This window comes from Gopherus evgoodei, chromosome 10, assembly GCF_007399415.2.
Source record: "Gopherus evgoodei ecotype Sinaloan lineage chromosome 10, rGopEvg1_v1.p, whole genome shotgun sequence".
NCBI classification, from domain to species: Eukaryota; Metazoa; Chordata; order Testudines; family Testudinidae; genus Gopherus; species Gopherus evgoodei.
This window is the reverse complement of record NC_044331.1, coordinates 20,691,180-20,705,901: the sequence shown is the minus strand read 5'-3', so window position 1 is coordinate 20,705,901 and position 14,722 is coordinate 20,691,180. Positions and strand designations below refer to the sequence as shown.

The window sequence follows — 14,722 nt, the reverse complement described above, 5'->3', positions numbered from 1 at the left end:
AAACCCAGGGTTGTGAGTTCAATCCTTGAAGGGGCCATTTAGGAATCTAGGACAAAATCAGTACTTGGTCCTGCTAGTGAAGGCAGGGGACTGGACTTGAGGACCTTTCAAGGTCTCTTCTAGTTCTGTGACATAGGTATATCTCCATATATTAATATTGGGTATAGTGACACACTTTACCACAAGCAAGAGATGATTATGTTCTCTATAGCAAACAGTCTTCTCCAATAGTTTGTGTTGTGGAAAGTTGTCTCCACAGCAATTCCAATGGAGGCATACCCAAAGCACACTGACACCCAGGAGAAAAGGGATGGTGCAAGGATTTAAGAACAGTGGCAGTGTGAAATGGTGACTACACTTTTTAGTAGCCACTTGGCTTTCTTTTTAAGAACCTAAACATACAATGCATATATTGGCATATGAAAAACATGATATAAAAAAGATGACATAACCCAGGAGATGCACCTAAATCTGCCCACTACAGTTCTGTTGTGTGGCTGGGAAGGCTGTGTCATGGTATATTTCCCCAATCTGAATCTTAGAGTCCAAAAGTTGGGGTACCAGCGCATGAATTCCTGTAAGCTTAATTACCTGCTTAGATCTGATAAGCTGCCACCAATCAGGAATTCCAGTGTCTGATACTCTGGTCCCCCCAAAACCTTCCATGGGGACCCCAAGACCCAAATTCCTTGAGTCTCACAACAAATGGGAATAAACCATTTCCCTTCCCCCTCCTTCCTTCCTCCCAGCTCTTTCCCGCCCTGGGTACACTAGGAGATCACCGTGATTCAAACTCCTTGAATCACCACACAGAAAGGAATGTTACCTTCCCCCCACCCTCCTCTTTTCCCTTTACCCAGAGGCAATACAGATTCAAACTCCGTGAATCTAAAACAAAGAGGAAATTCACTTCTCCCTTCTCCCACTGCTCTCTCTCCCTTCTCCCCACCAATTCCCTGGTGAGTACAGACTCAGTTCCTTTGAGCCTTAACTAGGAGAAAAAAATCAAACAGGTCTTAAAAGCAAAGCTTTTAATAAAAAGAAAGGAAAAAAAAGTAAAAGTTGTCTTTGTACTTTAGATGGTCAAAGTTACAGGGTCTGTCAGCTTATAGACACTAGAAAGAAGCCTCCCCCCAGCAAAATACAATTTAAAATACTTCCAGCAAACTACACATTTGCAAATACAGAAACAATCAAAAGACTATAACCGCCTTTCTTACTAAATTACTCACTATAAAAGACTGTAGCAGGGAGATTGGCAAGAAAACTGGTTGCTCATCTAGTCCCTTCCAGGACCCAGAGAGAACAAAGCAAAACCCAAAAAACACACAAAAAGGCTTCCCTCCACCGAGATTTGAAAATATCTTGTTTCTTGATTGGTCCTCTGGTCAGGTGTCTGGTTCACTGTTTGTTAACCCTTTACAGGTAAAAGAGACATTAACCCTTAACTATCTGTTTATGATAATGCATATAATGACATATGAAAAACATGATATAAAAAAGATGGCATAACCCAGGAGATGCACCTAAATCTGCCCACTACACTTCTGTTGTGTGGCTGGGAAGGCTGCAAAGGAAAACTCCACATACAGCCAGGGTTTAGTTAGGACTACAAAGGTCCAGCAGACTGGCCTATGGAGTTATTGCTATGCAGACCCAAAAAGTTAAACTTCCATGAAGGGGACATACAAGGGATGCAGCAGCTATTACAAATATGTATGTGCCTTGGTTACATCCAGTAGTACTTGGAGATTGTTTCATACAATGATGGTTTGTGATATAGCCTATTTCAATATTTCATGTACTTTTCCTTCCATTCTAATTCATTGTGACATTAGTTGGGTGGTTTTGCCTCATTTCTCACAGGTTCAATGTTTAATATTGTCTGATTCAGATTATAATGGGGTCATTGCTATCTGTATCATTCAAAGGCTTTGTGGTATAATATTCCAAGTAGCTCAGCAGACTGGCATTCAGGATAAAAGTTTACATCTCTAGATTACTGCTTGGAAAGTGATTTAAAGTATTATGGCAGTACTCCAATGACTTATTTGAAATGGACTGGGGGTTTGTTTAGTTCTAGTATACAGATCTCCACAAAGAAAGGAAACAGAAATCTGTACTGGTACAAATTGTCAGACAAGAGACCGAAGGCTGAATGTATATCATGGCCAACTGTCTGCTTATTTACAGGAAATTGCTTTAGGTCACATTTGAAACACAAACTCTTAATTTGGATGCACATAAAAAAGGCTACTGGAGCTGCATAAACTTTGCGGTGTTAGGGGTTGAGTGTAATGGTGATAGAAGCCAAGCTTGATTTTCATTAGTCAATGTCAGTACAGTAATCACTCATTAATGGAGCAGTAAACTGACATTTTGGAATTGCTTCCTATTTTTGCTACTTTCATGTACAAACCTGGAGATTTCTCAGGTCTTACCATAACACATACAGAAGTGAAGATTTTCAAAAATAGGTTCCTACATTCGTGCGTTGGCTCCTAAACAAGGTTTGATTTTTTTCTAAAGGGCTGAGAACTCAGCCATTCCCATTGAAATTATATATGTATGTTCAAAAGGTGTGTGTTTTTGCTTTCCTTCAACTATTACTACCTAGGTTGTTGTGAAGGTCTATTGCAGGGGTAGGCAACCTATGGCATGCGTGCCGAAAGTGGCAAGTGAGCTGATTTTCAGTGGCACTCACACTGTCCGGGTTCTGGCCACTAGTCCGGGGGTCTCTGCATTTTACTTTAAATTATAAATTAAGCTTCTTAAACATTTTAAAAACCTTATTTACTTTACATACAACATGAGTTTAGTTATATATTATAGGTTTATAGAAAGAGACCTTCTAAAAATGTTTAAATGTATTACTGGCACGCAAAACCTTAAATTAGAGTGAATAAATGAAGACTCGGCACACCACTTCTGAAAGGTTGCCGACTTCTGGTCTGTTACAACTGCATAGTTAGGGTTGCATTTGAAAACGTTCTTAAAATTAGGCACTTTTTTTCTTTTTTGAGGAAAGAGTAGCCAGTCACTGTGAAAGTTGTTAGTTTGTGTCCTTTGAATTTTGTATGTAGGCTTTGCTCATTTATCTTCATACCCTTTTAGCAGGAAAACTTTGAATTTGGCCTTTGGTGCACTTTTTTTCTCCACAGACCTACTTTTAATTATTGACCACTCTCTCTTTAAAGCATTGCCTATCTACACAAAAAATGGTAGAGAGGTAAATCCTGAGTCAATCTGGGGTGACAGGTAATTTAAAAATAAACAAAGCAACAATCTTGGATGTAAAATCATTTTTGGATTTTATTCATGTTCTGAGTCATGTACTAGGCACACAAACATGAATGACTGAAAGGGTTGCCAGGCTTGGCTTAGTTTTACTCCATTCAAATGCAGAAGAAGAGAGAGAGTTCCGTCTTGTTCAAAAGAATAAGACACCATTCAGATAGAGTTGCCAACTTACCTCGCACAAAACTGAACACCCTTGCCCCTGCAACCTGCCCCTGCCCACTCCGTCTCCTCCCTGCTATTGCTTGCTTTCCCCACCCTCACTCGCTCATTTTCACCAGGCTGACTTGGGGTGTGGGAGAGGGTGAGGGTTCTGGGGTGGGGCCAGGGATGAGGGGCTTGGGGTATAGGAGGGGGCTGCAGGCTAGGGAGTTCGGAGTGCAGGTGCAGGCTCTGGGCTGAGGCAGAAGGTTGAGGCACAGGGGGAGGGGTTGAGGACTCTGGATGGGGGTGCAGGCCCTGGGATGGGGTTGGGAATGAGGGATTTTGGGTGCTCGAGGCTGGGATCGGGGGGGTTGGAGGGCGGGAGGGGGATCAGGGCTGGGGCAGTGGGTTGGGGCACAGGAGGGGGTCAGCGGTGCTGGCTCTGAGCAGCGCTTACCTCAAGCAGCTTTGGCGCTGCCTCGTCTGCAGGCACTGCCCTCGCAGTTCCCATTGGCTGTGGTTCCTGGCCAGTGGGAGCCGTGGCACTGGCACTTGGGGCCGGGGCAGTACGCAGAGCCCCCAGACTGACCGTACACCTAGGAGCTGGAGAGGGGACATGCTGCTGCTTCTGGGAGCCTCAGAGAGCCTGCCTTAGCCCCAGTTCGCCGCTGACTGGCCTTTTAATGGCCTGGTCAGCAGTGCTGATCAGAACCACCAGGGTCCCTTTTTGACCAGGCGTTCTAGTCAAAAAACCAGACACCTGGCAACCGTACATTCAGACCATACTGTGGACTAAATGGGACCCTGATTATCTAATTGAAGCTAGTAAATCCTGAGCCATATTTCAAGTTTGAACCACCAAAAGAAGTTATTAAAACAGCAAAGGGTCCACTTGGCAATACAACAAAGCACATGAATAAAATGTGAAACCAAATTATATATTAAAATAAATGTGGAATCTGAATCCTTTATCTACGGTTTGTTAGCTTCAAATTAAATTAATTTAATTACTTTATTTTTACATTCACAATATAGTTTCGTTTTAATTATTTCATTTTAATTAATATATTTTGCATTTATTTATTTTGGAATCTGTTTATTTTAGTTTGCTGTAAATGTAATATGAGCAGTAATATGCAAACCAAATGTGTATTGTATTTTTCAAATGGATGATCACTATGACAAGGTGATCTGCAAAACAAACATTGTTATATTGATGAAAGTTTTCTTTTGTTAGGTTTATAGAAAATGTTTATTTTTGAGTATTTCTCTTGTCCTGTCCACTGACTGTGTGCCTCAACCAGGGGATTAACAACACTAGTGCTCAGTGATCTCCAACCATCCAGGTTTTTGTTCCATCTAGCAAATAATCATTTTTATTAAAATCCACTAGTTTGCACTGCATATAGAATTCTCACATGCCCTATTTTTAGTATGAATTAGGATATTTAAGAGTTTCATATGCAATATTACGCATTGGACATTTTAAAACAAACTATTAAATGCTGGTTGGATTAAAAAGCTGGACTATTGGATATTCCTGAGGAACAAAGATGAGAATCTCGGTCTTAAGCAATGACCTAAAACACCACCTGGAAAGCCTCACTCTTTGGCCTTGAATCTCTCTTTGGAGCTGTAAATCTCACTCTTAAGGACAGCCAGCCCTTTGCAGGGGCTATATTTTTTGTCAGATTTCATCCCATAACAGAGAAAAGGTGCAACATGCAGCTATTAAAGATTTATGTGCAGCTGTGGATGGATAGTTTATCCATCTGTAGCTGCACTTAGAATCAGATTATTAGGGTTGGAAGGGACCTCAGGAGATCATCTAGTCCAATTCCCTGCTCAAAGCAGGACCAATCCCCAAATCCCTAGTCCTCTCAAGGAGTGAACTCACAACCCTAGTTTAGCAGGCCAATACTCAACCCATTGAGCTATTCCTCCCCCAGGGGTGAACCCCCACAGAGGCTATATGTGTGAAGAAAAAGCAGAAACAGTCAGAAATCTTGTATTTCCTTTGCCCTTAAAATCCTCTTCTCCTGTCCCTCACTTAAATGATACTTGTAAAACAGTTTGAGAAAAACATGCTAAAGTAAAAAGTTTTGCATTGTATTGTAAGAAGGCAGATTCAGCAAAGCTAACAATTCTCTACAAGTGACCACAGCAGCTTTCTTATGTAGTGTTGACAATACTAAGACATTCCATGGAAGTACAGAGCACTGGACTCCTCCCACTACAGTCACCAAAGCAACCATAAGGCTAAATCCTACTGAAAAGTGATAGGTGTTGCATTGTGCCCTGAAGACCCACAAACTTGAGCTCTTTTGGTCTAATGCAAGATATAAACAGAGTCTTCCACCAAGCCACTCGATTGCTGAGCCCAGTCTACTCTAGCATCTTGACCCATTGCAGATGATTGCGAGTAAGAGATTCCCCTGACCAAGTGCTAAAAATGGCACAGGTAGCATAGATGAAGTCAACATGGGCCTACTTACAGGGCATAAAGTTAACTATGTGCATGAGTCCTTGCAGCATTAGGAGCTAACAGTTGATGATTTGCTGAGTGTGACTATGAGATGGAGCTATAAAAGTTCACTTTCAATAATTTGTTTAATATGAACATTTGATTCACCTAACATTTCTATAGCAAAGAAACTAGGCTAGAAAAAGAAAACAAGTATAGTTTGGTTAATTACCACAAACAAAACGTCAACACTCCCAGCTAAGGGATGCTAATGGAAAAAAAGAATCTGGAGTGATAAAGAGATCAAATACCTACCTAAGAAAAAGTGTGTTAAGTACTCCCAGTCAAAAGTATTTATACATTTACTAATAAAAACCAGGCAGATCTGAATCTGATAGAAGTGCATGTGAGAAATGAGTGGTATATTTAATGAACAATCAGCAAGCCTCCATCATATTTTCAACATTAGGTTAATATTAAACAACAATATTTTCACAAAACTATTTTGCTAAAGCTTCCCAGATATAACTTATTTTAGCTCTTTTATTTTTCATTGAAATTGTATCTGCTACATACCAATCTGTTTTACTGTTTTAGACAAGTGTTTTATAGCTGGGACTCACCAAACAGATGCACTCCATCTTTCCATGCATAACACAGGATATTATATTATCTATATCCAACATTTTACTTTTAAAAAGGAATACACAATGTATGGTATTTTGCATATGGACTATCACATTGTACATTAAGATCTTATCTTGCAAATTGGTTAGGGATAGACTTTTACAACTATGAAGACAATAATTTCAGTAGACTTCACACATGGGCATAAGAATCAGCAAGATCAGACAGACCTAAGACTCACTTCTGCATAGATATCTATAGAATTGCCAGTTGATAACATCTCAGTAGCTGGCTTGCTTACATGCACAGGTAGTCTACATGAAAACATGCCTGCAGTACTGTTGCTTCATCCTCCCCTCACCCTTTGAATCTGATCATTAATCAAGATTTTGAGCTCTTTAAGGGGCTGGGACTGTCTCTATTACATGTCGCTTCAGCACCTAGCACAATGGGTCCCTGAAGGGGACCTCTTAGATGCATTGTAATAATTAGCACTAATAATGTTATTAATGTGATTGCTGTATACAATCATTAATCCACTAGACTTTAGGAGCAGCAAATATCTGAGATAACCATGCCTAAACTAATGCAGCATTTTCGTAGGCTCCACGCCTTAAATCTTGTCTGAGTTGGTAGCCTACAAGACTATAGCTCCTATAGGGATTGGGGAAACAGAGAGAAGAGTGAAATCATAACCCCATTGACTTCAGTGGAGCCAGGATTTTACCACAAATGAGCAGCAGAAGGGTTGGCCCTCCCCCTTCCTCACAAAAAACCTTTCCACCCAGCACCTGCAGCCTCTGTACCTCCCCTCCCAACATCTCCTTCAATTAGATTAATGAAAGACTCTACAAAGGTGCTTCCTTGACCATCTCCCCCACCACAATGGTTTCCAATAGAATGTGCAATAGGGACACCAGAATAGTAAGGGTCTTCAGTAGAGCTAACCCAAGTGTTGGTGGCCTGAAAAGGGAGTTCTTTTAACAAAGGGAACAGAAAAATTGATTTTGCCAATTTAATGACGATTATGATCCAGACATGTGAATGGATGTTTCCATGCAATGAAGTTTGTTTTAAATGACTATGGTATTGTTATGCAGGTTACATTAACAGTATCCAGCTGATGCAGTTGAACAAGTTTCTTTAGTCACTCAGAGACAGATGGGTATGAGATATAAACATACAGATAACCAGTATTTCATTTTTCCCCAAAGTAAGTCTAACTCAATGTATATCTACACATCTTAACAAAACAAAGTTTATATTCTTCCCCATAATTGTATTTCTGCTAAGTTGACTTATTTTAAACTTAGCCATTTCACATCTCTCCAGTAATGTGGGAGAACTTGCCTGACTGGCAGAAAACCCAGTGAAGAATGCCACTGAGAACAATTCTGAAACAATTGCCTTCTTTGTAATGGACACCAGAACTATAGTGTGGAATGCAACTTAGTTAATAAAGAATCCCACCCAAAATAATGCTGACCACCGAGTATGTGTTAGGACATTTTCTTAAGATATTTGCTGTATGTTTTTTAAATAATGTATCATTATGATACAATAACTGTTCATTGTAAAATTCTTCTTGTGTTCCCAAAACACATACCAACATAAAGGTCATGCTTAAAAGGGCCATTATTCATAGTAACCAACAGTAAGAAGTCTTCAGATCTAAATTGGGCAGTACTTTTAAAAAGTTGGATCACTATATCTAAACAATATACATAACACAGAAGGTCATACTGGATGACCTGAGAGATTGTAGGGGTAGAGGGAAAGAAACTTAAAATCTTCCATAAAATTTCTTAAATTTCTATTTTCACTGAAAAGGAGGAAAAGATGCAAAGGCATTCACATGAGCTATGTTAGATACCCACCCCACAGCTATTACATCTATGCCAGGGCACTTGTTACAAGAGTTTGGTTTTTGCTTGTATAAGTGGGACCAAATAAGATTATAGTCATATTACAGGATCCATGTCAGGAAAAAAAATAAATAAAATACATCTATTCACTCTAGATATGCAAATAATTGTGGGTGCAAATTCAATGGCTGTTTTTGAAAACACAGTCCTAATTGTCCAATTAAAAAAAACAAATCACCAGTTCTAAAATCTGACATTTCAGGTACAAACAATTAAATGCTGCATCTTTCTTCTGTAACATGGCAAGAGAAAAATACCCAAAATGCACTTTGGCAACAACAACGGCTAGGTCTGGCCTCCAGCAACACTTCAACCACATAGGTCCCAATTTAACTTAGTTTTTAAAAGTTTATTCAATTTATTGCCACATCTGCAAAGGCAGCAAGCAAAGCCCTGCTTAAAACACTGCCAGTACCTGGAGGGTGACAGGTGAGCTGGAAAACAGGTATGGCTCGCCCACAAAACTAGCAAACATGCAAACTGCCAGAATCAAGTACTAGCTGGCAGCAGTTACAGTGAGCACGCAACTCCTATTGAAACAAGCAGCAGAAAGTCCCTGCAGGATGGGATCAGCCAAACATGAATGATTCTGCCCTGAAATGCCTGTACTGTATAGTCAACAGTACACCATTACTCCTGCTGTACAGGTTTGCAGCCACTAAGACCAAGATTTATCCTCATATATGAAATTATGCTGCTACAGATGTACTTTGCAGTCTATTCTTCCACTGATTTTGAGGGATACAATTGGGCCAAGAAAATCCCTCATGCCTCAATCATATGTTCCCTCCTAGATATTCACATCTTTATTAATACTGTTCATAATATAATATTATGATCAAGCTAAATGTTGTCTAATTCCCTGGCCTAAGAGTTTGCTGGGTCTATTCTTCTGACAAAGTATAGACATTTTATTGTTTTGCAATAAAGAGCTAAGTTAACTTCCTTCCAAAAAACAAAAACAAAAAACCCCACCCCAATTATGTAAATTACAATTCAAGTTTATTTACATAGAGTAACAATGCACTACTCCTGAAATGTCAAACAATTGCTCTAGCTCTGAGGGAGCAAGAACATTTTGGGTTAAGTTCCAGAGAGATGTTACTGTCATTTAACACAAATGGTGAGATTGCTGCTTGTGTAAGCTAGGTCAGCAAAAGAAAAATAAATTTGAAAAATATAGATTTTCAAATAGGATCCTAGCATTTTACAGTGAAGTTACATTTCCAGGTAGTTGAAAGAGCCATATAGTTTTGATAATCGACTATGAGTTTCAGGCATCTTTCACCACATTGAAATGCACCAACAGGCAGATTCAGCCTTAGTTTTTGATTTTGCTTAAAATGTTCACCTTCCTTCTTGATGAACCTATACTCTTAAACGCTATTGTATCTGGCTAAAAACAAAAACCTGTGCTGATGGGCTAAATTAGATAAACAGAATAACATCCTTATCTCAAGGATATGCAACACGGCATGTTATAATACAGCTGGATTCTGATTCTACACAAAAATGCACTGATTTGAAGCCCAGTCTTCAACTCCGGTTTCATTAATAAAGGTAGGTAAAGTGAACATCATTGGGCAGGGAGCACAAAGGGTACTGTGGAAGCAGGATTTACTGCATTATGTCTTCCTTCCTGAGAATTACTAAAGGCCCCCCAACAGACATACCTAGGTTTGGGAAGGCTCTGTGGGTTAGGAAAAGCCGCTCTTTAAGCAGTGGGAGTGGATGGGCCATTACACAAAGTAAAACAATTTCCCCATGCTTAGTCACCTCCCCCCCCCCCCCACTACAGTTCCTCACTTCTTCTTGTCAATTGCTGGAAATGGGCCATTTTCATTATGACTACAAACAGTTCTTTTTCTCTCCTGCTGATAATAGCTCATCCTAACTGATCACTCTCCTTACAGTGTGTGTGGTAACACCCATTGTTTCATGTTCTCTGTGTATATATCTACCTTTCTACTGTATTTTCCATTACATGCATCTGATGAAGTGGGGCTGTAGCCCATGAAAGCTTATGCTCAAATAAATTTGTTAGTCTCTAAGGTGCTGCAAGTACTCCTGTTCTTTAAGCAGTGTTGGCCTCCAGTTAATGCTTCCTCTCTCTTTTAGAGGAGGGCTCAATTGTTCCCTCCCATAGGCTGGGGAACAACTGTTGGGGAAATGGCAGAGGAGAGAGCCTGTGACAGAAGGGCTCAGCACCCCACATTGCTATGGGAAGGTGACCCTTGAAGAAGGAATGTATCTATAGGGAAGACACTGGATCTGTAGATATGGAGCCCAGGCTTGCTGAGTAATATATTTATTAGCTGGACACACATGTATAAATTTGCTGTGAAGTATAACAAATTAATTTGATTTTGCAAAGTGCAGCCTCCATCCTTCAAACACCTACTACCTGGCAGTTCTTCCTACTCTGAGTAGTTCCAATAAGTGATTTTTAGTGGGATTTTTTTAAATGTAAAGAACATGTCACATACCATAGTATTATACAGAAACACGATGAGTAATAAGAACAATGCATCTGCTAGTGTTATCTGAAGATATTTTTCAAAGAACGTGAAAAAAGACTTTGCTGCTATAAGGATCGGCTCCAATTTATATTCACATTTAACTGTATCTCCGAATCCTCAATGTAGACTGAGTAGATTAAAACGTCTATTGGTTAGGGAAGGAAACTTGCATGTCAAGATTCAGCCCCATGTTAGTTACAAGAATAGAGTTTTGTTTCATATATTTTCCCTTGCATTTAATACAAATCACACCGGACACTATAGAAAAAGAGTTGTTCTTTGCATGTTATGTAATTAATCTTTCAAATGGTTTTAGATAAAATGTATTGAAATGACTGAAATGTGGTCAACTGGACAGAGCACGGGACTGGGACACAATTGCGGGGCGCAGCCATATGCTTGCTATATCATCTTGAGCAAGTCTTTAATCTATCCTGTCTCAGTTCTCCACCTGTAAAATGGGGGTAATACTGTCCTATCTTGCAGGGATGTTGTGAAAGTAAAATCCATTAACAATTGTGAGGTGATCAGACAATATGGTAATAAAGGCCATATAAGGACCTACCCGAACCTGTGAGACCAGCTTTCTGCAAAATCTAATTGTTTTAAATTAAGTCTTAATTTGATAGCAGCTCACATACAAGCCCAATCATTTGAACTCAAACCTGTGTTTTGGCTTTATATAAATGATAAGCCATGTAATTGATCTGAGTAATTTTTAATGGGAAAAAAATTCATTTGAACAGACAAAATGTAATCTGAAACACCAACTACAGAATTTCAAAGTTAAGTAAAAAAAGACAGCTGTGATTTATTTGAAGTGATTTGGAAAACTTCTCCTTGGTATACTGAGTACTACTAGAATTTCTTTATGATATCTGTACTTACGTCTCATTTACTTTAGATAGTTATTTGACTTAGTGCAGCTGTGCTTACCTGATAGGCATGAGGGAGAATACAGCAAATAATTTTTCTCCAAATCCTTTTCAGTCTCCTGTCTGAATGCTCTATCTGCTCAGGTTAGGCACAGACTACTATTTTTACCAATCTTCTAAAGTCTTCTAAAATCTTCTAAAACACAGGCAACTGTAAGAGCCACTTCATTTTTTGTTCTGTTGAAGAGCACAATTAGCTTTTCAATCTCTAGATAATATAGGTGCTCTGCTTAATACATTTTTTATATGTAATTCAGGCATCTGTTCAAGGTAACAGAGTATTCATATCAATAGAGAGAAAAGAACGTAAGAATGTACCTTCAATTTCTTACTCCCCAGACTAGGGATTTAATTTCAGTTTACCTAAATTTGACAATCTCAATGTAATACTTAGCATTAGCTTATTGTTTCAATAAGACTCTGGACAGAGAATTGCATTCCAAAAAATCTAATATATGATAAAATACTATATTATACACACAAAAATAAACCTTTTTCCTATAGCCTTTAAAACTTCCAGCAATTCAGCAAGAGGCCTTGTTGCTCAAGTCCGTGAGGTTAAATTTTAGATAGTACAGTTTCAGATCTTTTTCTTTCAACTCTGTCATTCACAAGCTGTCCTCCTACAACATTTGATTTACTAGCAGTATCTCACTCCTCTGCCTCTCCTCTCACAGAAAGCGACACATCATTTGCTATTTGTTACTCTCCATTATGTTTGAAGAGAGTTTAAATTGTTTCACTTTTATTCTCAAATGTCTTCTGGTATTTTTTGCTTTAAGAATATATTCATCCTATAAGAACCTTGCCTGGCATTGCCCTTTGTATCATTTAAACCATGCATCTGTCTTGAATGGAGTGAGTGGAAGTGTGGACAAAGAGGCCACACAGGAAGGTTTCCACATCCCTTCCCTGTGGGCTGCTGGAGAGGTTCTGTTCTGGCATTAAACAGGCTGGCACAGAGAGAGCTGTTGCAGTGGACTCACTGGAGGACACTACAGATCCATAGTTAAATAGATCCAGTTGCCCAGAACTCCTGGAGGGGAGAATTTTGTTATGCTCTGTCAGGGCTTGAATAGTGGCTATGAAGGGACTACATGGACTCCACCCCCCATCACTGCACAAAGCCAGATTCTATACCCATAGAGCAGAAATCTCAGTATCACTCCCAAATGTTGGTATTCTACTTAGATAACGTATTACAGTTAAATTCAGAACCAAGTCAGAACATAAATCTAGTTTAACAAGGCACAAACTTAAAGTCAGCTATGGTGGTCTGAATTCCCTCCAAGCCATTTCCTACCAAACATTTATTTGAAATACCGAGATCAAAATGAGGACCTGATACTCAGAAGTGCAGACCCCCCCTACCACCATTGACTACTACTGAAACTGAAAGATCCCCGTACCTCTCAAAATAAAGCCTTGAAATCAGCAAGACTACTAGATATCAGTTCTTAAATCTCTATAATATCTGTACATAAATATGGTAAGAAATAAACCAAAAGCATGCACCAAGGTTAAGATTTAATCTCCAAAATGTTCTCAGTATCAGAGGTGAGAAATACTCACTTACCTACTTTTCTAAAAAACAAAATGTAATGAAAACACATCAAGAAACAAACTGTACAATTTCTGAACTGCACTGTTTATTTTGCTGCTTGAAACCTAAGTGACATTATGCCACTATAATTACGGGGTTTCCTCTAAACCTTTACTACGCTGCAGGTACAGAAATATACGGACACATTTTTGGAGAACTGACATTTTGAAAAATGCAGCAAACATTTCAATTTATACATGAGAAAAGGAAGTGTTCAAAAGGGTATGCATTTCAAGTTATTGCAGGTTATTTCTGTGAGAGAATTTCTGCAGGTAAAACATGTTTAAATTTAACCAACAGTAACGTGTCAGTGTATTTAAAATCATGACAAAAAAAATCTTCTCTCTGGTCATTAGTTGCCCTTGACAAATTATTATCATGTTGTATGTTTAGGGCGAGATGTCAATACAGCATAAATCCCATGGCATTTTGGTTTTCTTCTGGAGATTAAAGCTGTTTTTCTTGGGATAAATGCAGCAGCAAAACACAAACCAGCTGATCAAAAAAGCACTTCTGCCATAACTCCAATAATTTCAGGGCACATCAACCGACAGTAGTTTTGCCATTCCCAGTTCTTTTAAGGTTTACATCACTGCACTGTTGCCTTAAGTACGTTTTGTAAAAGCTTGTTTTCTGTTAAGCCAGCTTGCTGACTACAGCCTGGTTGAGAGAATTTAGTTGGTTGGTCCATTTATCTAATGCAGTATATCGTGCACCACCCCTCTTCTGATGATCCAGTTCAAGGAGCTGGTTGACTTGATCAATTCGGCCGTGAATAGTGCTAGAAAGATACAAAAAACTCTGATTTATTTGAGAGCTTGACTGGCCTAGGAATTTAACATTTGCACAATGTATTGCCCGGTGGGAAATTATTATGGTAAGAGGTTAAACAGCAGACCCACTTCCCTTGCCAAACACTTACAGATAGAGATACTAGGACTAATGTGCATGCAGTGCACTTGGTTCAGAGGTGCTTGTAGGAATTTCAGGTCACCTGATACAAACAGCACTTTAGAGAACACCTGATCTTTGTTTTACAATGAATTCACTGCCTCCAATAAGCTTTCTCAAACATAGGAATTAAAGATAAAGATTTTTTTAAAAATTCAGAAAACGGAAACATTTGTTCTCTTTTTAACAGTAAAACTTCTTATAATGCAGCAAACTAAAAAAATAAATCAATACAACAAAATTCTCCAGTTGTTTTA

The 14,722-nt window shown here is 39.0% G+C and overlaps 1 protein-coding gene across 2 annotated transcripts in view; it reads right to left on the bottom strand.

Annotated features, from left to right (window-relative positions):
* Window positions 1-13,419: 13,419 nt before the first annotated feature.
* The window catches only part of COPS2 (COP9 signalosome subunit 2), a 40,690-nt gene continuing 39,387 nt past the window's right edge, over window positions 13,420-14,722 (bottom strand). For both annotated transcript variants that reach the window (XM_030577659.1, XM_030577660.1), the window contains exon 13: window positions 13,420-14,295. In XM_030577659.1, the coding sequence (XP_030433519.1) occupies window positions 14,151-14,295 (145 nt within the window). In that variant the 3' untranslated portion in view covers window positions 13,420-14,150. The remainder of the gene's footprint in view (window positions 14,296-14,722) is intronic.